We start from the raw sequence: 25,139 nt of genomic DNA on the forward strand, positions 1-25,139 counted from the left end.
CAGAATTTGTATACTCATCACTGCTCTGGGTCTGCTGGGATTTCCACCATGTCTCTCCAGAGATTCAGGTGTGATCCCAGTGTAATTATATAGAGAGCAGTCTAGATGGCAGCTCTGTGATCCAGCCTGCCTCTGTGCTCAGTGATCTCACCTGTGCTGAGGACAGACCTTTAGCACAGTGGGTGTGGGTTCTGGCTGAGCACTGATTGGGAGAAGTGGAGTAGAGAAGACAGTTTTGCCCATTATAATAAATAACAGTATAATAGCGAAGACCGGGGCATTAACAAGAAATACTCGAAATATAAGAGAATAGCAATGATTAAATAAAATATGGTGTTTTTATCCCCTGTTCCAAATTAATAGAGTTAAATAAGACAGGGTAATAGCACAGTGCCTAAGAAAAAAGGCTTAATAGGAAAAAGTTTCTTGGCTTGGATTTTGGGGTGGGGCTCTGTCTTCAGGGAACAGGGGTCTGGATTGCTTGAAAGAGTGTGGAGCAGAAGGAACTATCATGAAAGTGCTATGGAACCCCCTCTGCCCCCCCCCGCCAGGAAGCCCTCCTAGACCAGTACAGAGCGGTGACATGTTCTTTGCTCCCTGTGACCATTGTCTGGTGAACCTCTCTAAGCTTCAGTGGCCTCATCTGTAAATCGGGAATAAGGCCTGCTTTAGAGAATGGTTGTGAGGATTGATGGAGAGATGGGTGTAAAAGGTTCCCAGCACTCAATAAATTAAACTATTATATATTTGTGTTTCTTCAATACCACTGTGTAAATTTAAAAAATCTCCATTCATTATGCTGATAATTAAAATTTAGTCTATTCATAATATAAATATGTATTTTTAAAAAAAGATTTTATTTATTTATTTGACAGAGAGAGTGATCACAAGTAGGCAGAGAGGCAGGCAGAGAGAGAGGAGGAAGCAGGCTCCCTGCTGAGCACAGAGTCCGATGTGGGGCTGGATCCCAGGACCTTGAGATCACGACCTGAGCCAAAGGCAGAGGCCTAATCCACTGAGCCACCCAGATGCCCCAATATGTAATATTTTTAAATGCGTCATTGGTTCCTGTGTTTTCCTAGAGGTTCCTAGAGACCTGGGTAAGTCCTTTGGTAAAACGGCTAGTACAACATCTCATAGAGATAACAAAATCTTCTCTTTCTTAAATTGACTTTAATAGGACAAGACAATTTTCTTATAAGCTGCCCTGCATATTGAAAAGAATGGGGGAAACTGCCCCCACTGACTCTCAACTACGTGTCAGGCCCTGCATGAGGCCCCAAGTTAACCAACGGGGCTCTAAACCCTGACCATGTTTATTGACATGGATTTGACAAGGATTTGCGTTTCACATAAACTGCATGTCAGGCTGGAGGACAGAAAGGAAGCGAAGAGGTTCAGTGACTGAGGACGACTTTGGAAAGTTCTGAATGCTCTCATTAGATTGTTAGGAGAGAAAAAGGACGCATTTGTAGTTTGCACCTTGTACCATTAGATCTGGTTTTAGATGCAACAGATAGCAGCCTCGCTTTCAGAATCCCAACCACCACTCCTTCACTTACCCATTTCCAAGTTCTGGTGACACCGGTGACTCTGCATACCTGCTCCCCACACCAGGAGCAGGCCTGGGGCCCGAGGGGAGCCCAGGTGGAGGGTGGACAGTGGAGGGGCCGGGCTCACCTGTTTGACCTCAGCCTGCAGGTGCCGCAGCTGGAGGCACTGTTCCAGTCGCTTATGGGTCTGCTCTGCGTTGAGCTCCAATTCATGTTGCTTCTCATGAAGGAACTCCAGTAGCTCTTGCACCTGGGCTGCCAAATCGATGTCTTTCTCACAGATTAACTCAATTCCTGATTTAAAAAAAAAAAAAAAAAAGGAAACAAGGAGAAATGAGATAGTAGGACCAAGACCCTATTTCCTGCAAGATGCATAGGAAAGCAGGAATGCGGAAACAGCCAGGAGCAGTGCCCTCCTGCCTTTACACATCCCTCTGGGAAGCTGGACAATGTCAGAACGGACTTTTGTTCAGGGTGTCCAAACCATGTAACCTCTTTTGGATGATCTGATCCTTTGCCTGGGATCAGCTGGGGTTACGGAGAGAGGTTGTTCTCTGGGAGTCCACCCCAGAGAAGAAAGCCCTTGGCAGTCCCTGCTGGGGAATTTGCTAATACCTATAATATTCACAAGCAAGGCTCTGGACCATATTGGGAAATATGAAGCAAAACCGAAAATGACCTGTCTCAGGAGCTTCTGCCAAAGGCACACTCGCTTAGCTGGTCTGATGCAATTTATACTCAGATGGCAAGTCTGTTCCGATGAGAATCTCTGGGCAGGGGGATTTTAGTAGCCGACTACTCAGGCCCCCTAAAAAAAAGCAACTCTTAGAAATACATGCTAGCTCTCATACATTTCTTCAACACAGGCAAACACTGCTGATAAACACACCCCAGCAATACTGCAGGAGTACTGAGTGCTTCTCCATTTACAAAAAACATGTTAAAGGTGCACCCAAACAAGGAGAGTTTGCTCACTGTTCTTCTGCTTTTTCAAAACAATGAATAAACCCAGTCAGCTGCTGGCAGGAGCTCCCAATGTTTATGGATACATCACTCAGCATTAATTAAGTGCCAACTGTCTGACCTGTGATGGGACCTCGAGTCAATATCCGCCAGGTGGAAGCCGTGGCTCCATTCTTTGTCCATCTCCCTCTCTACCTGCCTTTTTCTTTTTTAAAAGACTGATTTATTTATTTGAGAGAGAGAGAGAAAGAGAGAGAGTGAGTGAGCATGTAGGGGGAGGGGAGAGGGAGAGAGAATCTCAAGCAGATTCCATATTGAGCACAAAGCCCAACACGGGGCTCAACCTCACGACCCTGAGATCACGACCTGAGCCGAAACCAAGAATCAGACGCTCAACCGACTGAGCCACCTAGGCGCCCCTTCCTTACTTGTCCTAGATACCTCTCCCAACACACAGGTGTGGACACACACACACTTTCTCTCCAGCGAGCTGATGCTTTTATCTATCCATTGTCACCAGCAGGATTAGAGCAGCCTTTCTCAAACAGATCTGTGTTTTGGAGTGAGGGGACTGCCTTGGTTATCACAGGCCTTCTTGTCTGCTAGTGGCTTGAATTTGACTCTTACCTTAGCTCCTGTAGGCTATGTGAGGAGTATGCTAGCTTTGGAGCCAGCCCTGAGTCAGAATCCTGGACATGGGCAAGTTATCTAAGCCGTCAGAAGTTTTGCTTTCCTCCTGAAATAAACAATTTTACATACCTGCCTACCTCATGAACTCCCTGCTCAGGAGCTCACTGGGAGGATTAAATGAGATAATGCACGTGGAGCCTCCGTCACATAACATTGTACACACAGGCCATGGCTGTCCTGATTCTTGACTCTTCAGCTCTCAACTCTCTGCCTTCTTGCATTCATGCCCTCTTGGTTGCTATCTGCCTCCAACTTGATGAAAATGGTTATTTGCTGTATTGTTTCTTGTTCTGACTGATTCAACCTTGCCCAGACCCATAGCTTTGCAAAAATCCTAAGGTCTGGATTGCTTGCCTCCTTCTGATCCCTGACTCCACCTGGCTCTGCAGCTTCTCAGTTCAGTCCGGATCCTTTCCCTGGCTCCCCATCCTGTCATCTATGACCCAGTGCAGCTGTGCTCCTGATGCTGACAAACAGGGACCCAACCATCAACGGGGATGGGACTAAAATTCCTGAAGGGTAATTTATTTCCATGGGGATCACACCCCAAGGAGCCTGCCAATCTCAGGGTATAGTCACCTAAAAATAAGTACCCTCTGGGAGACTTCCCCAACACTCTGACTCACATCATCAGAAACTCATCACCACCACCAACACACCTGCCGGATACAGTTGGGGGAGTGTAAGGAGGGTGTACGCATGCAAGGGAAATTCATTTCTAGAGGCAAAAATAGTGTTTTATGTAAGGACAATATGGAAGAGTGGAAAAAACTTCTGGTGTTACATGGTAATAATTTCAGTATCTTTTCGTGTTTATTTTTTTCTACCAGTTTCATAATTCCAAATCCCAGCTCCTGAAATATCTGTGGGAGACAGAGGAGAACAGCTTGTTCTTTTGGCAGTCAGCTCCCTCCAGTTCCTATTTTCAATTACCAAGGGGACAAGGTAGAGCATCTCCTTGACTGAAATAAAAAATAAGAAGAAATACAAAAATTTCTATCTCTGCAGTGCCCAGCACAGTGAGAAGACCGTTGACTCCCATAGTTCCTTTCTGGAAATGTAATTCAAGCTCCTTCTGAGGGAGCAGAAGATCTTCCCCACTTTCAGCCACAATGCAGGTTTTCTCCAGCTCCTTTTCATTCCGCAGGCATCTCTGGTGTTTAGTATGCTGAGCTTGGGCAAAGTGTCTTTTTCTGGGAAGCCCACGGCTCACCTCTGCCACCTCGCATGTAAATGGGCTCTCTAAGCCAGTAAGCTTGTCAAAGGGGCCAGCATTTGCAGAGGACACCACCCCCAGCAGACTCTCAGCCTGCCCCGAGACTCCAGGCCTTCGCATGCATCTACCTCCCTTGGTACTGTTTTATGGGGGATGAACACAGGAAATAAAATGGGGGAAGACAACGCCTACTGCACTTCTGCTCTCAACTGCATGTCGTGCTGTGGAGGGAGGGAATGGGAGGAACCCAAAATGGCACCTAGGAAGATGGAAATTCACTCCTCCCTCCCACTGCCCACACATATCGATGCAAGACCCAGACAAATCGCATTAACTAGTAAATACCCATCAATCCACAGCAAATAGTTTGCTTGTATTCACATTTCTCAGTCTATTCCCAGTCCTGTTTTTCTAGGGGCTCTCAGAAATCCAGCAAGATGTGTGTGCTCTTTCCATTAAAGAGGGAGATAGTGTGTCGGTGTCTTTAGGGCAAGTTGTACTGATGTATTCCACAATGTTCTGTATGCTTCATTCCCTCAGAACATTCCTGTTCAGGGTGGTTCCTTATTAACTTGTCCCTATTCTCTCAGGAATGCAGGCTCCCTTGGTGCCAAGGCCATACAATTTCTGTATCTCTGTATCTTCGGCACCAACACAATGCTTGGCTCATAACACCCAACAGGGAAGGTCTTCTGGTGAACACCTGGCCTCTGCAGGGAAGGGCTCAGGTCACATGCTGTGGTGGAAAGCACTTGCGAGCTCTGGGAAAAGACAGACAGGTTTGAATTGATGTTCTGCCCCATTAACAGTGAATCTCTGGGCTCTATATCATCTCTGAGCTTGGGTAAGGACAATTCCAATGATGGTTTCTGGGGTGTCATAGGTCATAGTGAGATTAGGTACATACAGTGCTGGGCATTTAGTAGGCTCAAAATATCCATGTTTCTAGTTTTTACAACATATTTGTTATTGATTATTAATAGAACTGCAAAATGGCTTTAAAAATGTAAACATAAAATTGTACCATGAGGTATTTATGGACTTGCTCAGTGTACATCATTAGCAATTGTGATGGTCTGGGTGGTCTTAGACCAGTGCTCTCAATCTTGGCTCACATTAGATCTGCAGAACTTTAAAAATCACCATGTCCTTGGCCATACCCCAGAGCAGTAATAGGAGACTCTCTGGGGGTGGGACCCAGGCACCAGGAAGTCTTAAAAGTTCCCAGGGTGATTCAACATGCAACCAAGATGGGAAACCACCAGGCAGGTGGTACCATGGCCAGCAACCTGGGGACAGAGATATTCTTTATGCTATACTCAGTCAGCAGAATGGTTGGCACTGTGTTTGTTTATGGCCCAAGGCTACAGCTAGTAATGTCACTGTACTTTCCTCTGCTGCCAGGCTGAGGGTACCACTTTAACTCCCTCAAGGAGAGAGAGGTGGCTATGGTCTAGGGTAAGATCTAGCTATTCTTGCCTATGCTACCTGGAGGTGTTCTTTGTGCCTTGATATCAGTCTGCCTCAGTGAGAGACTAACTAGCCCTCCCCTCCTCACTCCTCATTCTGGGCCACTCCCTCAATGTAACACCCGGTTCAGAAATGACCTAGTCCTCTAATCGGGTTTTTAGATTGGCATTCTCAAGTCTGGATGTACAACAGAATCATCTGGGAAGTTAAAAAAAAAAAAATCTGGGTCCACTCCAGACCAGTTATGCAAGACTGATTCCCTGAGGAGTAGGGCCCAGATCTTGGTCCTTGTAAGTTCTGCAGGCGATTCTGAATCTGCAGCCAGACCAAGAACTCCTGTTGCACATCTACATTCTCTTCCCTTCCACTCAGCTCCCATCAGATCCACATTCCCATGAACCCCAGAGTAGCTTCCATTTTGGAAAAACACAGGCGTTTTCTCTCCTTTTATGATGCAAGTGAAATTATTTGTGGCCCCTTATGTTTTCCTACATCTGTTCCACCCGCATTGATGTTCACTCCATTAACTAAGCAAATACTCTTTCTGAAAACATGCAATGTACCAGACATCAGCATTCTGCCAGATGCTGGGAATGGAAAGAGAAGGAAGAAAGAGTCCTGTCCTCACGCTGCTGGAGAAGCGACAGGGACACATGGCTGCAGGAGAAGGCAGTGTGAGCTAGAATACAATTGTAACAAATCACAGCTACCAAGCTTTCTTGAGCCCTTACCATGCTCATGCATTATTGCCCTGCATCGTCATGATGACCCTGTGATCTGGGTATTCTTACGAATGCTGTCTTCTGGGGGAAGCTGAGGCTTGGAAAGACTGGGTAGGGAGGGTGTGGCCGGGTCCCAAGCCAGGCACTGTTCCTCTCCCAGGCATACTCTGAGCTCTACGCTCAAGAAGAAGAATTCCCACCAAACTTCATTTATTTTTTACTTATTTTCAAATGCTAGGGCTGGGTACTTTCCAACACAGTATAAACTTTAAGTATCATTGCCACAGATCCCAAAGATTTTTCATTTAAAAACCTTGCATAAAGAAAGCTTGGTGCTTTGATGAGACCACAAAAGCAACAAATCCACAAGATGGGCAGCTCTTCTCATTCCTCAGGCCACGTGGAATAGTCACGTGGTCAGACTGCTTTGGAGAGACCTGTGGCCCAGCCACTGGGGGTGGATAGACTGACTCATCACGGCAAGCACGAACTGGAGGGGACTGTAGGAATCAGGCCCACCTCCCACACTAGACAGAAGAAGAAAGGCTAAAGAGAAAAAACGGGAACTTTCCAAAGGCAGGCTGCTAGCTGCTGGTGGAACTGGACCTCGACTTCAGCCAGCGTGTCTTCTCCAACTTGACTCTTTCCAGCAAAATCCGGCCCCTCCCCACACCCACCTCCTGGCCAAAATAGAAAATGCTACAGCTTGGAGAGAGTGATGAGCAAGTGGAGCAAGTGTTCCTGTTTCGCCTTCTGTTCTTAAGGCTAATGCTGACTTGAGCAAAGGCTTTGCTTTGGTTAGAGCTTCTGGCACAGCAGAGGGCTTTAGTGGGACCTGCCTCAATGTCACAAATTGCACATCCGAAAAAAAGTGTGTGGCACTTCCCTACTTCCATTTAGTCCTACCAAATCAAAGCATAAGCCCTTCATTAATTCATCACAGAGGGCTAAACACCAACCAAAAGCTTAATTTTGTTAATTGTGTTTTTCCTAAGACAGCAGCTTATTTTACCTTGAGTTCAAATATAGTTTATCAGACATATCATCAATGACTAAGACATTTGCTGCCTCAGTTAGGGGCCTCTGAAGTCCTACATTTTCAACCCCCCAGGGATAAGACCCTGCCCCGCTGGGGCCACCCTCAACCTCCACCCCATGCCTCAGCTCCAGCAGAAGCCTGCTCTCCCTTCCTCCGAGCCAGAGACAAGGTAGAGGCCTCCTTAGCAGGACCCAATATTCAGCAGCAGACAGAAGTGAGCGTGCCTGAGAGCCCCAGATGCATTCTCTTCGAAGCCTCCTGGACTATGCCAGCTGAACAGCTACCCCCGGCTAGCTGGGGTAGGAGCAGGGGAACAGCCAGTCCCAGCACAGAGGGCTCATGAGGCCCATCAACTCTCTTTTGACAAAGCCCATTTCTAGATCAGGACACTGGGTGTGGGCAGCTCATCTGCTGGAGGTGTTTTCACCCATTCAGCCCGCAAGGTGCAGAAGGCTGCCAAGCACTGCTAACCCACAGTCACAGGCTGTCTTGAGGGACTGCCAGCTCCTGGTTGGCTTTCTGTTACCATGGATACCTGGCTCTTGGGACAGAAAGGGGCTTGCCTGGGTTACACCAGCACCTGGGTACAAAGTGCCACAGTTTCCAGCAGACCAGCTTCCCCTCCTGCCAGATGCATCAATACTGAGGGACGAAGGTTGAGCACCCCTGCAAGGCCTCTCTGTCCCAGCCTCTCTCCCAGGTCCTGCACATTCTCTCTTGATCCCTAGCCTTAGCTGGGTACCAGCTATTGTGAGCCTCAGGAGCATAAGCTCTACCGTGAAACCCTGAGTCCAAGTAAGGTTCTCAGTTGCAGAGAAAGGATCATGGTTCCCCCTCCTTCCCTAATAAAACCTTGAAGAAGTACAAGCCATTGCCAAGCATGTATCTCAAACTTTCACGGGCACATGATTTCCCTGGAGATTTTGTTAACACACAGATTCAGATTTGTAAATCTGGGATGAGGGCTGGGATTCCTCCACCTTTCTAATGGGCTCTTAAGTGATGCTGGCGCTGCTGGTCCGTGGGCCCTCACGGTGTGTAGATCCTAGATTTGTGGTGCGCCAGCACCCCCTGGAGGGCTTGGCAGAAACATAAACTGTTGGGCCCCACCCCAAGAGATTCTGAGCCGGCAGGTTCTGTGGACCCTTAAACTTGCCTGGTGTTCTCAGCCCTGACTGCACGTGGATCACCCGAGGAGGTTTTTCAGCTGATGCCCAACTCCCATTCAGATGTAGTTAAATCAGGATCTCTGGGCTTGGGGCCTGGCACTGCCATTTTTAAAAGAGCTCCCAGTGCCCTTGCAGCCCCAACCCTGAGAGACTCTGTAGTGGCAACCGTCCTTCCTGGACTATACTGCATAAACAAGCCCGGGCAGCTGCAGCTGTTCGCAACACAAAGATTCACGGAAGGACGATGCTGAGCAGGCAAACAGAATTTACTAGACTGTCTTTCCTCCAGTTAGAGTTGAAAGTCTCTTTGAGTGCTGTTATTTATTCTTTCAGGTCCTTAAAACAAATACTGTCCCCTATAGTCCCGTTTGGGGGCTAACATCTGCTGGGAATCTCATGATTCTAAATATCCTTCAGAGTCAACAGGGACATGGCCAACTGTGTTTTTAAGAGCTGATGGCCTGAACCCCCATCTGCCTCTTCCCAGAGGGTGAAGAACCAGAGCCAAGGAGGACCCGGGGCTGGGAGGCAGGCTGACGGCAGGGCAGGTCCCAGCACTCTACTGGCATGTGTCCCTGTGAGTGACTTCTTGTCCTCTGAACTAGCTGGACACGGGACTGCCATGGCTCTCTCTGATTCTAACACCAAAGGCCATTGTGGAGAGCACTAGGTGTCCCAGGAAGGGTTCATGTATTTGCTGGAGAGACAGTGCATAAAGCTGGAACATGAAAAGAAGTGAAATCTGGGTGATTCCGCCGTGGTTTCTTGAGAAGTTATAAAATTCTATGACCCTGCATAAATTTTTATCAGCACTTCTAACACACACAGACCGGTGATTTAAAAAAAATAAGTGGAGGGCTTTCTGAGAGGCCTGAACTGGAGACCAGGAGCCCCTCTGGGGGTGGAAGACAGGAGAAGGGGCTGGGGGGTTAAAGGCAAACATCTACAGGTTTGAATACAATTCACACAGCAGGCTGGCTGCTTCTGGAGCCTGCCTTATTTGTTTCTGGAGGCTGTTTTTCTGAGTCTGTGCAAATTTGTTTTCCCCATTCTCTGCACAGCACCAGGAGACCCTGGCCCTATCCTCCTCTCTACCAGAGCCTAACTGGGCAATCTCAGACAAGTGATTCCAGTTCTCACGCATCAGTTTTCTTTAAAGTGGCAAATACCTCTGTCCCCGTGTCTGGGGGAATAAAGCAGATGAGCAGAGTGGCCGTGCCAGCTGGAGTCAGGCTGGCCTGCTTGTTTTCATCGTCTCCCTGTCTTAAGGAGGAGGACAGGGGAGCTCACCCACCTGAGGCCTGGACCTCCATGATGTACTGGTGCAGATCTTGCCCTTGTTGGATGACCTCAAAGGTCATGTTGTTCATGGCTAGCTTCCGCTCTGTGTGGCGCTGTAGCCGCTGCTCGGCCAGTGTCAGATCCTCCGTGTTAAAGTCATTCATCTGCCGGAGCAGGTCCTCATTCCAGGCATCCAGCTCTGCTGTCACCTGTAAGGGAATGACTGTCAGGACCGGCTCACAGGTCCATGAGAGACTGTGAGACTGAAGCCTCAGTTGCCAAGCCCATCCTTGGATCCATCTCCACTTTGCGGGTGTTGGACTCCTGAACCCAGGTGAAGCCCCAGGGCATGCCTGTCACTTCACTCTCCACGTGTTTCTGTGTCTATAGCCGCAGCCAACAAACTGCAGCAAATGCTGGGTAAGTTACAGTCCATCAAGTTTTTGCATATGCCATCCTGTTCCACCACCCCATCCCCATGACATGGAGAGGCAGGCAGTGGGGAGATCTCCAGGTACCTCTTACCGAGAAGGAAGCTGGCCTTCACTCAGACAGATGCAATCTGCCCAGAGCTCACCCTGCTGGTGAGGCGCACACCTGCGGAGAGAGCTCAGTTCTGACTGCAAAGGCTTCGTATGCCATACCACAAGGGCTACTCTAAAAATCTCATCACTGGAGAAAACTTCAGAAAGCAAATATGGAGCCTCGCTCTTTCCAAGACACAGAAACTGAGGGTTGGAGAGACCTGTGAGTGGCCGGAGGTTACACACTCAGAGCTGGTGTCCCTCAAGCCCAAGGGTCTCCTCATGGTTCCCTTATTTGATCATGCAGGATACTCTCTGCAAAGACTGACACCTGGACATGGTGACTCAAGGTGTCACCAGACTGCAGATGTCTAGAAATCCCAAGCAGATTATACGCTGTCACAAGGCATATGGTTCTACTGAAGATGGAAGCACGTAATGAATGGAAACTGCTCTCTCATGAACTTGCTAACTGGTTCCTGCCCTACACCCTCACTCATGTGACCCCTGGTCCACACTCACAGAGGTGAATGCCCAGAGAGACTGAATTCTACACTTCTTTTATAAAAGCTGCACTCCCCAACAGGACCCAGCACAGCCGAAAGAGCACTGTCACGTAATCTTTGAGTCAGAGAACTCCTCTGATATGTTTACAGGTCCACTGTCGTGTGCTCAAACCTGCTCGGTAGCCCTGGGACAACCACGGCACAGGGACTATCACTTCTTGTCTGAGAAGAGGAAATGAAAGCCGCACCCCCCAGCAGTGGCACGATGGCTCAGGCAGTCCAGGCACAAATCCCAGAGCCCCTGCTCAATGATTTGTATTATGGTGTCTCCCCCACTCCACTGACATGGGACATGACCTCCCCGGCTGACCAGCACTGCCATTCTGGGAAACAGGGGACAGGAGTGGGGGAAAAAGAAAACCAGCTTGAGGCAGCTGGGAGATGGCACACTTAACATCCCTCGCTGGGACTGCGCAGACTAGGATGGGAAAGGCAAGCGGTCTGGTGTGAGAGGCTGCCATCTGGGGCACACGACTCCATTTGTGTCTAACAGTAAGACCTTTCTTTATGGAAAGGGTAGTTGCTATCTTGGAAGCAGAGATGGGGGAATTGTAAAAATACCATCTTTATCGTCCTAGGCTCCCATCTCATTGCCCCACATCTTTTCAGGTCAACTAAGGAACCCATGGAGCTCAGTGGGAAAACCTATTATCTACTTATCCTGGGGAGTCCTTGGGGATCTGGGAACCAGCAGGCTGACAGGTAAGACAAGGTTTTGTTGTATCCCATCTTTGAAAAGGACTTCATTCTCTAACTAGAGAAGGAGTTAAACAGAGAAGAGTAAGAGAAATAATAGATTTATAATTTATGGGATGAATAAGCCTATCTAGATGAGGCCTCTAAATATGTTTTTCCTTCCTGTATTTAAAAAAGTTGAAGTACAATTTACATATGATAAGATGCATATATTTAATTAAGCAGTCAGTTCTAGGAGTTTTGACTCATTTTATCCATCCATGTGGCCATTACCAAAAACAAAATAGGAACATTTCCATCAGCCTAGGGAATGTGCTGGTTGTACCCCGTTCCAGTCAATTCCTGCCCATCCCCACCCCCTGGCAGGCCTCAGGTACCACTTTCTGATTTCTATCACTGCGGATATAGTTTTGCCTACTCTTGGATTTCATACTAGTGAAATCATACAGTATGTACTCTTTCAGGTCTGGCTTCTTGTATCCAATGTGCCACATTTAAGATTCATCCATGTTGTCATGTATATGAGCAGTCCATGCCTTGCTGCTGCTGGGTACTGTCCCATCGTGTAGACAGACCACAGTTCACGTATCCCTTCTCTGGCTGATGGCCACTTGGGTTGTTCTCAGTGTTTGGCTATTATGAGTATGGCTGATGTGAAAGTTCTTATTCAAGTCTTTCTGTGGCTACGGGTTTTCATTTCTCTTGAGAGTTTCCTAGGAGTGTGATCATAGGGTCCTATGGGAGGTGCGCGTTTGACATTCCCAACAGCAATTCTACATCCAGTGGGAATATATGAAGGTTCCCTTCACCATCATTAGGTATCATCAGTCTCTTTAGTCATCCTGGTGGGCATGAAGTGATATCTCATTATGGTTTTAGGTTACTAATCATGATGGGCACATTTTTATACACTTACTGGCCATTTGTATTCACTTTTGTAAACTGTCTTTTCACGTCTTTTCTGAAAAGAGGTTAATTATCTTTGGCTCATGGATTTATAAGAGCTCTTAATATATGCTAGGTAAGTCCTTTATCAGATAAATGTACTGACAATGGCCAAATAACAGTGTTTTTTTTTTTTAACCTACTTCTTGGCCTGTAAACTAAGAGAGATGAGAATAAAACTAAGACAACAAGCATGAAAGGAAGAACCTGTCTTTTCCTTCAATTTTAGTTCTTGTTTTGTTTCCCGGAAACTGAGTCTATGCAGGGTCTGTTAGCTGCCGGAAGGACCCTGAAGGGGTCTGAAGGTGGGAGTCTGCAGACTGCAGAGTGTTGAGAGTCCTTATGAGGAAGGAGAAGCAGAGCAAAGCTGAGCTGCTTCATTTGAGAGAGTGAGCCTTAGAGATCTGGCATCTTGAGAATCTGAATCTACCAAATGTGAAATATGTTTAGCATTCTGAATCTGGTGTTTCTGTATTCTTTCTTCTTCCCTCCCCTCCTCTACCCTCACCACCTTGACGTCATTAGGCTGAGGGCCCTTGCCTGTTTTGAAGCCCAAAGATTAAGACTTTCAAGGGGCCATTCAGCAGATCAGCCTGATTCCTAAGCCCATCTTCCCAGGTTCTACTCTCTTTTCTCTCTGTTTGACTCACTCTTCCCATTACCCCCAAGCAGCAATGCCCAGATCTTGAAATAGTCTGATCTGTGTATTTCTAATATTTGCTGGAGTTTATTTTCTTTCCTTTTTTCTGTTCTATCAAAAAATGTTCTTTCATTGCCTTCTTCTTCCTGACCTTCTTTCAGGGTACAAGGCTGGCACACAGCAAGAGCACTTTTTTTTTTTTTTAAATTAAAAACCTTTGTTTTTAAACCTGAAGCTTACCTACTGTTAATAAACAAACCTCACTTTCCAGCCTCATCTCATGTTCTGCTCCAGAAACCAGTCAGCCCGTTATTCACGGACCCTGAGAGTTGGCTCCTGCCCTCTCCAACCTCTTCCCTGGTGTGATAGCCTTGAAACGCTCTTGTTTTTTCTCCCAGTCTGCTCAAATCCTCACTGCCCTTCAAAGTACACCCTCTGACGTGAAGAGCTTCATGACCACCCCCAGACCTAAAAGTTTTTCTCTGGCTTATTTCATAATATCAGACATAGCCTTGTTTGCTCATAGAGAGACCATGAAAAGAAAATCCAGGGAATTCATTCAGCTATTTAACTCCATTTGGAAAAGAAACCTGAAAGAATTTGTTCAGGGCAAAAAGAAGGGCCTGAACCAAATGAATGAAAGATGGAACACGAGTTGCCCACAGGGCATTCAGCTTTCAATCACTCCATTTTGCTTTCTTCTTCCACTCAATTAGGTCCATCTCAGCTCCGGCCCACTCAGTTCCCCTCTTGGCTCCAGTGGCTCCTGTCTCCCTCACTCTCCTGAATTAATTGGAACATTAGGATACAATGACCTCTTTGAGAGATACATTGGCAATATTTCTAATCTAACAACTGTCTACTCTAGAGCCATAGCCATAAGGGAAATCAGAGGAGTGAAAGAGAAAGAAAGGATAAGAGGCAGTGGGAAGTGGGAAGGCTCACTTCAAAATAAAGCCCAAGATTTCCCTGCCAGATGAGATTTACTGAATCCAGCATTCTTCAGGCACAGACTGACCCGAGGGATTTGGCTTAGCAGCTGCCTTGGGCTCTGCTCTGAGGGTGCCCTCTCCACTGGCTCCTCCTACTTTCTGGGTCTCCCCTGCCCCTCCTGACATTTTATTCTGTGCTTGCCTGAATCAAAACTCACCTGTCATCTTTCTTCCCTTTTCCTATGGTCTATTCCCATCTATTTGGTTCTCTATTATCACCTGTGAAGTTGGAAATCCCACTGTGTTGTCCTTCTCTCCAAATCATTTGAAGATGCTGGCAATCAGGATGATGATGACCATGGGTTGAAGAAGGTATTGACCTTGTGCAGACATATTTCATTTATTGCACTTTGCTTTATTGAACTTCCCAGATGTTGTGGTGTTTTTTGTTTTGTTTTGTTTTGTTTTACAGATTGAGAGTCTGTGTCAACCCTGTGTTGAGCAAGTCTACTGGTGCCATTTTTCCCAGAGCATTTGCTCACTCTATGTCTGTGTCACATTTTGGAAATTCTCACAACATCACAAACTTTTTCATGATTATTGTATTTGTTGTAGTGATCTGTGGTCCGCGATCTCTGGTGTTACTACTATCGTTGTTTTGGAGCACCACGGACCACACCCAAGTAAGATGGAGAACTTCATACCTGTGTTATGACTGCTCCACCAACCAGCCATTGTCCTGTCTCTCTCCCTCTCCTCAGGCCTCCCTATTCCCTGAGACACAACATGGAAATTAGGCTAATTAATAACCCTGTAATGACCTCTAGTGTTCAAGTGAAAGAGTCCAAATGTCTTTCACTTTGAATCAAAAGCTAGAAATGATTAAGCTTCATGAGGAAGGTATGTTGAAAGCTGAGACAGGCCAAAAGCTAGGTCTCTTGCACCAAACAGTTAGCCAAGTTGCAAAAGCAAAGGAAGAGTTCTTGAAGGAAATTAAAAATGCTATTCCAGTGAACACATGAGGGATAAGAAAGCAAAACAACCTTATTGCTGATATGGAGAAAGTCTGAGTGGTCTGAACAGAAGGTCAAACCAGCAACAACACTCCCTCAAGCCAAAGCCTAATCCAGAGCAAGGCCCTAACTCTCTTCAATTCTAGGAAGCCCAAGAGAAGTAAGGAAGCTGCAGAAGAAAAGTTGGAAGTTAGCAGAGGTTTGTTCATGAGGTTTAAGGAAAGAAACCATTTCCATAACAAAAAAGTATAAGGTGAAGCAGCAGGTACTGATGGAGAAGCTGCAGCAAATTATCCAGAAGACTGAGCCCACATAACTCATGAAGGTGGCCATACTAAACAACAGATTTTCAATAGAGACAAAACAGCCTTCTCTTGCAAGAAGATGACATCTAGGATTCTCAAAGCTAAAGAGAAGTCAATGCCTGGCTTCAAATTCTCAAGGATAGGCTGGCTCACATTAGGGGCTAATGTGGCTGGTGACTTGAAGTTGAAGCCAGTGCTCATGGACCATTCTGAAAATCCTATGGTCTTTAAGAACTATGCTAAACCTAGTCTGCCTATGCTCCATAAATGGAACAACAAAGCCTGGATGACAGCACATCCATTTACAACATAGTTTTTCAAAATATTCTAAGCCTCCTGTTGAGACCCACTGCTCAGAAAAAAGTATTTCCTTCAAAATATCACTGCCCACTGACAGTCTGCCTACTCATCCAAAAGCTCTGATGGAGACATATGATGAGATCAATGTTGTTTTCATGCCTACCAACACAGCATCTACTGTGAGCCCATGGATCAAGAAGTACTTTCAACATTCAAGTCTTATTATTTAACAAATACATTTTATAGGGCTACAGCTGCCACAGACAGTGATTCCACTGATGGATCTGGACAAAATACATTGGAACTTTCTGGAAAGGATTCACCATTCTAGGTGCCATTAATAACATTCATGACTCATGGGAAGAGGTCAAAAGAACAGCATTAACAGGAGTTTGGATGAAAGTTGATTCTAACCCTTGTGGATGACTTTGAGGGTCCAAGGCTCCAGGGGAGGAGTAAGCACACATGTGGGGGAAACAGCAAGAGAACTAGAATTAGAATTGGAGCCTCAAGATATGGCTGAATGGCTGCGATCGTGATAAGACTTGAATGGATGAGGAATTACTCCTTACGGAGGAGCAAAGTGGTTTCTTGAGATGCAAACTACTCTTGGGGAAGATGCTATGAAGACTGTTGAAATGACAACAAGAGATTTAGAGCATGACATAAATGGACAAGATGAAGTAGCAGCAGAGTTTGAGAGGACTGACTCCAACTGCAAAGGAACTTCTACTGTGAGTAAAATGCTATTAACAGCATCACATACTGCGGAGAAATTATTTGCACCACACTATGTACATTAAGGGCCAAGTGGGAAGAAAGGATCCAAGGCATTTCATTGTGCTGAGATGCTCTGAAATACCTGGGTTGTTAATTGCAAGATAAGCATCTTTCTGTTTTATGATGTCATTATTTTTATTAAGATGAGAAAAGTGAAAGCTAAATATTCTCCGCTGACCTACAAGTGTTCGATGATAGGGAAACACATACGGCTGCTAAAGAGATAGTCTTATTGCATGGGAGGAGTTATCTGAGCTATAATGGGTTTGTATACTGATACAGGTTACCACTGTGAAACTAAAATTCACCCAAATATCAGAGCCATTTATTCTTCTTGTCTAGTCTAGTATTTTCTTTTCTGAGTTCTTTTTGTTTATAAAATCAATTTATAAAATGTCAAGATAGTGAATTCTAATATAGGTTATTTTAAAGGTGTATCTGCATCATGACATTTCTTTCTGTTCTAGAAATATATATAAAATTTGTCTAAAGAGTTAAACTATTTATTTATGTAGCTATATATAGATCTTTGGGAATATCACAAGAACTTCTGGGAAAACAGAAGGATTTGGCAATAAAGAAATCTACTCAATTGTCTCTCATTTTTGGCAAAATAATGTAAGAGCATATTGCAACGTGCCAAAATTGATGAGTTCCAATGTTTAGTTACCTAATTTCTATTCTGGTAGATTATCTGTGTAATTGAATAATTTTTATAAACAATTTCATATTCTTTTCTTCACTAACATCATGATAAAACAGGGACCTTAGGTGTATAATCATGACTGACCTTGAAGGAGTCTCGATCGGATCCTCAGTGGTTATTTTGTCCGTATCTTTGGCTCTTAATGAGTTTGAGACCTGTGGGAATCTAATCTGTTTTGAAAAGATCTCCCCTTTGTTGAAGAGCTCCTACAACATATATTGTCCACTCATTCTAGTACTTATCAGAGCTCGAATGTCAGTGTTTTTCCTCCCGGGTAAGCTAAATACCTCATCCTGGAGATTACATCTGCTTCCCTCTCCTGAATCCCCAGCATCCTCACCAGAAATAAGAAGCATACGCCATTTGTATCTTGATAATGTAACCTGACTTCAGGCTCACAGTCATTACAGAGGGATTTGAAAGTTCCCTCCTTTGATAATTTACTCCAAACAGGTGACTTGCCAGAATAAGAGAGCTGTGTGATTAATTATTGTTGTTTTGTATTTAAGAAGGAAGTTGGTAGTAGAACCCCCCCCCCACACACACACACAATGATGCTGAAATCAATTTGGCAAAATTCTGGAAAAGACTATCAAATTAATATTTTGTGTTGGCTTTGGTTTACTTTATAGAACTTGTTCTGCATTTTCTCCTCAAAGGAACTGGAGCACGTTTAAAGAATGTTACAGTGATCCCTAGGAGCAACCCACAAAAAGGGATCTCAAATAGATCTCAACTTTCTTGTTATAGTTTCTATGTTGGTGAACTTGAGGTATCTTATGAACATGGAGCACAGCATGGATTTTGCAGAGCCTGACATGGTATCTATAGAAGAACACGTTATGAAAGTGGACTAGAGGATGTGGTCCTTAGATGATCCCCAGGCAATACAGTAACCATGCAGTCCGATGGCTCTGCATCATCAGAGGAGAACTTTCATGAAGCACCACAGGGCCTGCCTGACTGGGCCAATATTTCAAATAGCTACAACGTTGAACCAATAATAAATTTACCTTGATAGGATGACGAACTGGGCCAAGAAGAAAAAACAGTACAATTTGAGAGGGAACATACATAAAAGTTTCTTTTTAAGTTTTTTTTTTTTTTTGAAAGTCAGTGTATCAGAAACACTTTGAAAAAACAACCCGGTGCTTTTAAGGGAGTACAAGCTTACAGAATACAGAAGAGGCTCCCATCTCCTGGGCCACTCCGACAGAGTGCCAGCACCCTGAGCACACTACACCCAGGTGTATGTAGGAAAGCGTGGCTAACTTGCCCTCAGTAGAGGGCAACCAGGAGAGTTGGGTGTCTGGAAATCACGTCACATCCAGAAAGACAAGAATAAATTGGGATCTGTGCCACAGATGATGAAGAGGATGAAGACAAACAGTCACCAAATTTTTAAAGTCAAGAGGATTGTAGAAATAACTACATAATCTCAACATTTTTCAGGTAAAGGAGAAGGAGCCTATGATGACCATTTTCAATTGTTTTTAAGGCTGCCAAATAAAAGAGGGAGCAGATTTATTCTGTTTTCCCAGAGAGCAGACTCAGATCAAAGGTCAGAAGGGTGGAGGTTCTAGTTCAATACACTGATAAAATCCTGAGCTCCCCTTTCTGCCCCTGTCCCCCCAAACCTCACTTCCAGAATTTGGAGATATCCCAGTAGAGGCTAAGTAGCATCTCCTGGGGATGCCAAATCCTGGCCACCAACTTCTACCTGTGTTCCAGGTATAATCTCCTCAAGAAACTTTCCACGGGCAGCCTGACTAAATAAATATTCCTGCCTCAGCGTTCTCTTCCAACTGTCAGTCTCTCTCTCTGCCACAGATTTAACACATTGTGTGACGATCCTGTTTCTCTGTTTCTCCTCAGCTAGGCCCTGAATGGCAAGGACTGTTTGTATCCTCAACGCCCAACATCCTTTTTGATTCATATTAGGTGCTCACTAAATGTTGACTGAGTTGGATTTCTATCAGGCAAAAGGCCAGTCTTGGGCAATCTCTTTCAAATATGAAATGCTAAAGGCGTCTTGAAGAGTTGAGACCACCAGTAAATTGTAATCAGCTGTCTGTCCTCAAGGCGGAACATTCCTCCTCAAAGACTATCTTTTCCCCAGCCTCAGCCTAGCCACAACTTGTCCCAATACAAACTCCGTAGATTTAGAGCTGGCCGTTCCATTCCTTACTCAGGCTAATTACACAGATTAATTTGCAGGTACACCGAACAAACTTTGTGATTATAGAGTCAAAGATTTCAAAGAAAGACCATAACTGTGGCCCATTTTTCATAAAGTCCCCTATGTACAGTATCTTCCTTGGTGTCATTTCTAGTATTCTATAATGTGAGTATGCCTGCCCCAGGGGGGGCCCCAGATTATCCACTGAAAACACAAAAATTCTCCCTGTATACATATGCATCTGTATGTGCATGTATATCATAGGCACACATATTTGATTAAATCGGTAAAAAAAAATGCAATGTTTCCCTAGACTTTCACTGACAGACTGAAACTGGAATCTTGCTACAAGTACCAGCAGCCGGAGGGGTGGGAGAGGGCGCCATCAGGAGAGCAGGAGGGTGGCTCATTCATCCTGTTGCTTTCAGGGGAGTTCAAATTATCGCTCTTTACAAGCACCCAGTTAAACAGATTTATCTATTATCTACTTTTAACTAAGCTTCACAGAAAGACGCATGGCTTATCAAGTTTCCTGCAAAGAAACTGCAGTTTGAGGACAATAATATGCATGAAAGCACATGAGAACTTTTAACTCTCTGTTGGCCACCTTGTGGGGTAAAGAAATAATGATGATCTAATCAGAACTGCCACGAAACCAGGCCAAAAAAATAATTAGAGATGATCAAGGAGGCAATCTGAAATATGGAACCAAAACTTCTAATGAAAAATCTGAATTTCACCCTAAGGGTATCCTGAGTTCTGAGATTATGAGCCAGTGATAGAACATGTGTACCGTTTATAAACTAATATATGCAAAGATAGGGAGTTGCAAGTTCAAAAAAATTTCTTAAGAGAGTACACGATCAAAGGAGTTTGGAGACTCCTGGCCTGTTCTTGCTTCTAAAAACTTTTTTTTTTAAACTTCTTTTTGATCATTCTGGTCAATTGTAGAAAACTTTGAAATGCATGGGAGCTTCAATAGCAAGGAAATATCACCCATATTTCTACTACCACAGTGTAATTATTCACCTTTGGTAAAATGTCTCTGCCATCACAACCATTTCATATAAAACTTTTTTCATGGGGTTAAGCTGAAAGTATAGGAAACACTTTACAGAACATTGTGTTCCCCCATGGGTCACTGTATCTAGTCTCCATGGAGGTTAAGATGGTCTGTCAGGAATGCAGCTGCAGTCCTGGCTTTAGAGCAGTTGCCCACTACATCTGGGTAAGCTTAATTCTTGGTGGGGACGCCCTGTGACCTCAGCCCAGGTTATCCTGTGGGCGCCACACACACCTTACTGAGGAAAGGAGCCTGGCACAGCAATTCCCATACTATCTTAATTGTTAAATTAATTAGCCCATCTCAGCCATCGGTGACATGGTTAAGGCGTCATGCTCAGATTCCCAGATGTCAGGCGTGCAGGCCTGCTCTGGTTTTCAGTAATCCCCAGGAATTCTGAGTATGTCCATCAAATGCCTTCCTGCAGAGAAGGACCCCATAGCTGAAGGTTCTGCAGAGACGGCCCCTGTCCTGGCTAATGTCAGTTTCAACATGCCCCTTACTGCCGAAGCCACCCTTGGTTTCCCACTCTGGCTCTTCTCTAGATGTTTGCTTGTCACCCGCCCCCCCCACCCCCCCGTGAGTGAAACACTGGCTGGTATTTGAAATAATCTCATCACCCTCAAAAATAACTTCTGACAATCTGAGTTGAAGCAGAAATTTTTCGTAGGGTTGAAAGGATTTCCATTTTGATCTGGGATGAAATGCAGCACTTCCCAAGCTTTGGGCCACACCCCAGATGGGGCACAAAACCCCTTCTAAAACCTGCATGTCATTTCCTAAACCAGAAGGTGGTGAACCAAGTCACTGTTTTTATCTCCCTCATTTTATGAGACCCTCATACGATGTCCCCACTTTTGCTCTCTACTACAGATCAACTATTCACATTATTGCGTGGTATGGGAGCTGCGGGGGTGGGGGAGAGCATTTGTATACAACACCAAGGTTGAAGAATTCAAATCCTGTAACTGAAACAGCAAGCTCCTCTGGTGCAACAGTTAAATAGGAGCCAGTTTTAAAGTATTGGATTTGCAGTTTGCTTTTTTGTTTTAATGGATAATTTTGATGTATCCTCTGGATTGTTTTTCAGGAGTGAGAGTGAATTTTCCCAGAACCGCTATAGGCAAACACACCCTAGTGATGCCCGCCACCCCCTCCGGCTAATGTCAGGGGTGCAATTCATGGCAAAGTGAAGCTATCAACCCCATTCTGCAACTAAGCCAGCAACTGTGACCTCAAAACCATGTCATCTAACAAAATAAAACCCAAACATCCAAACCCTCAGATGGTTTCCTTCCACTTAAGCAGTTTTTTTTTTTTTTTAAGATTTTGTTTATTTATTTGACAGAGAGAAAGATCACAAGTAGGCAGAGAGGCAGGCAGAGAGATAGGGGGTAGAAAACTCCCTGCTGAGCAGAGAGCCAGATGCGGGGCTCGATCTCAGGACCCTGAGATCATGACCGGAGCCAAAGGCAGAGGCCCAACCCACTGAGCCACCCAGGTGCCCCCACTTAAGCAGTTTTTGATGCGGACTGGGAATGACAGGAGAGTAAACAGAGACTGCAAGAGCAGAATCACCACACCTGCTCTCATGATTTCCCAAGGGATACATTCACCTTCGGCAGGCACAGCAGAGCTGGGGAGAGATGATGGGAGTGCCTGGGGCTGGGCCTGGCAATCAAATGGAACTCTGTTTATTTTGGGGGGCCTCACTCCCGAGTACCAGAGATTAACAATTCATACACCCCTTTTCCTGTCTTTGTTACCTTGGTCACCCCAGCTCTATGAAATTCACCACATTCTCTCTCCTGCCTGCCAAAATCTCTAATTTTCCACTAGTACTTTTATCGTTCTTTCAATATATATTTGTAAGTATACATTTCTTTTCCTTAAAGTTTGTGTAAGTAATCTCTACACTCAGTGTGGGGCCTGAACTCGTGACCCTGAGATCAAGCAAGAGTTACACACACCTCCAGCAGAGGTGGCCAGGTGTCCCACAACTTATGCTTTAATAGTACTTTCCCCCTGACATCCTTTTGAGTGTAGATTCAAAGTAAATTAAGTAAAAAGTACATATAAATTCACCTAAAGTTATAGAATAAGTTGGAAGGATAATCAAGATATAGATTTAAAGACTTATCTTTTCTTCTTTTCCTTTGTGTCACAAACTATCCAGACCGCCCCTTTTTTTGAACAGGTAGTCTTAAGCAAGAAATTGCAGTGGCTTCCAGGGAAGGAAAGGTAGAGGTGTGGTTATAAGAAGAGACAGATCATTAAGAAAATAATGGATAGGAAGGATTACTTTAGGACTGCTTTCTTCTTATATTTCTGATTGTCAATATAAACCCTGTTGGTCACAGAATTGAAGAAAAGAGCATCTTTTGTCAGGACAGTTCTCTGGTCCTGCCTGGGACTGGGACTGGGATATGGGAACTGCAACATTAGAGGGGGAAAAAAAGTCCTTTCCTTCCAAACCAGTTTCATGAAGTTTCCACAGATATTGTTAGGAAGATAATTCCCAGACACCCAGAAGCCCAAACTGTTAGGAGCCCATTGGAATGCACAACAAATTTTTAAAAAAATGATGGGTGGAGAGCAGCTTTCCCTCATACCACACCAGCAGAGAGCAAAGATAGAGCCTCTTTAATTTAACCCTTCCCATCCCTGAAAAGGACAAAGTGCCTTGGGTGTTGGACACTATTCACAACCCAGGGACCCTACTGGCCTGGCTTTAGTTAGTGTTTCAAAGTAGAAAATAATAATAGGTGGATATTATGTGGAACAGACATTATTAATAGGCATCACAAAGGGGATATAAATATATCAGAACATCCAATTCTGACCTTTGCAGAGGAACTGAGGAGTCCATGAGATGAACCAAGATGGCCTTAGCACAGACTTACTTTCTTGGTGAGCACAAAGCAAATTAAAGAAAAGGTCTTCCTCCCTGTGGCTCCTGATTTCCTGACTGCTCTGTGATTTCATCTAGCTCCTGACCTCTAGTCATCAGCTGAGGAGGCCTCTGAATTTTAACACCTACCTGTTCCTGAAGCTAAAGGACCCAATGGCTAACTCAAATAGCAAACGCCATGGTCTTTTAGGAACCAATGTACCAAGGGTCCAAATAACCCCAACAAAAACTTTCTCGATAAAGTCATTCCTAGACAGAAAGTGAAACCGAGAAGCTCTCTGCCTGGCAGAGCAGATGAGGACAGAGGAACGGAACCAGGTAGAACGTGAACTGGGAATCTGCTGACTCTGCAAATGGATCCTCAGGCACCATCCCCTAGAATTCCCTTAGGGTCCTGCCCAATGCCCCCTTGCCAGCCCCAGGCCATGCCCCTGAGCAAGAAGCAGGCCCCTAGGTGGCGCCCCAGGACTTTCCCTGACTCCCCGCCCTCTCCGTCCGCGTGCCCCGCCCCCGCCTCTACCTCGATGGTATACTGCTCGAAGATGCGCAGTTGCAGGAAGATATCCAGCTTGATCCTGCGCTCATGGAACAGCTCCTCCATCTGCACCTGGGCGTCGTCCAGCTGCTGCAGGACTGACTCGACGTGGCTGATGGAGCTGCCGTGGGGCGTCTTGTTGTTGGACACAGCCGAGTCCCTGCGGCACAGGAGGGGGGAAAGACCTGGCCATGTTAAAGGGATATGAGGGCAGGAGGTCTTCCTCCTCTGAGCAAGGGGGGTGTGAATGAGCTGGGTCACTCAGGACATTTCTCACACTCCCCCTGTGACCCTGGGACTATCTCTGGAGCAGGCGAACCGATGACTCATGTATCCTCTCTGAGGTTCCCCGCAATGCAGCGCTAAGACTAGCCGCTCTGCTCCCGGCGGAGAAAGGGATCAGACAAGGGAACGCAGGCAAAGGGCTCTCAGAGGCAGAATGTGTTAAGGAAACGGAGCGGTGCCACACATACATGCAACCTAGGACACATGGGTTTAACATACACACGTGCACACGCATGACAGTAAACACAATGGTCACAACACATAAGAGTAGACAAACTAAAGGCAAATAAAAAAATCACTTTCTGGTTTAAATAAAATGAGATCACAGCTACCAAAATTTCTCCTCCACTTCACAGTACCGTGCAGAGCCTGTGCTTCCCACAGGTTCCAAGCTGCTGTGAGGAAAGCATGGGATCTAGACGTCACAAGCACAGATTGAGCCCCCAGTCTGACACACAGGGGCCTGGGGCCTGGGGACATCACCTCCTGGAGTCCCAGCAGCCTCCTGACAAGGGCACTTAGTAATGCCCTGCCCTGCTCACTTCATGCTTTGCTGTCAAGTGAGACAGTGCCTGTGAATGTGCTCAGTGACCAGAACATGCTGCGTGAGTGGCTATAATCCTGAAAGGACATGTGAGAAGTGCCACGTGCTGATG

General features: G+C 45.5%; 1 protein-coding gene across 21 annotated transcripts in view; it reads right to left on the reverse strand.

The window, feature by feature from the left end:
- The window catches only part of KALRN (kalirin RhoGEF kinase), a 661,801-nt gene that overhangs the window by 284,662 nt on the left and 352,000 nt on the right, over positions 1–25,139 (reverse strand). For all 21 annotated transcript variants that reach the window (XR_014303322.1, XM_082700868.1, XM_082700867.1 and 18 more), the window contains 3 exons: positions 24,184–24,358; positions 10,117–10,312; positions 1,681–1,847 (listed from right to left, as the gene is read on the reverse strand). Coding sequence is in view for 20 of the 21 variants with exons in the window: in XM_082700868.1 (XP_082556994.1) it covers positions 1,681–1,847; positions 10,117–10,312; positions 24,184–24,358 (538 nt within the window). In the remaining variant the exon portion in view is untranslated. The remainder of the gene's footprint in view (positions 1–1,680; positions 1,848–10,116; positions 10,313–24,183; positions 24,359–25,139) is intronic.

Source organism: Mustela nivalis (assembly GCF_964662115.1).
Source record: "Mustela nivalis genome assembly, chromosome: 1".
Taxonomy (NCBI): domain Eukaryota; kingdom Metazoa; phylum Chordata; class Mammalia; order Carnivora; family Mustelidae; genus Mustela; species Mustela nivalis.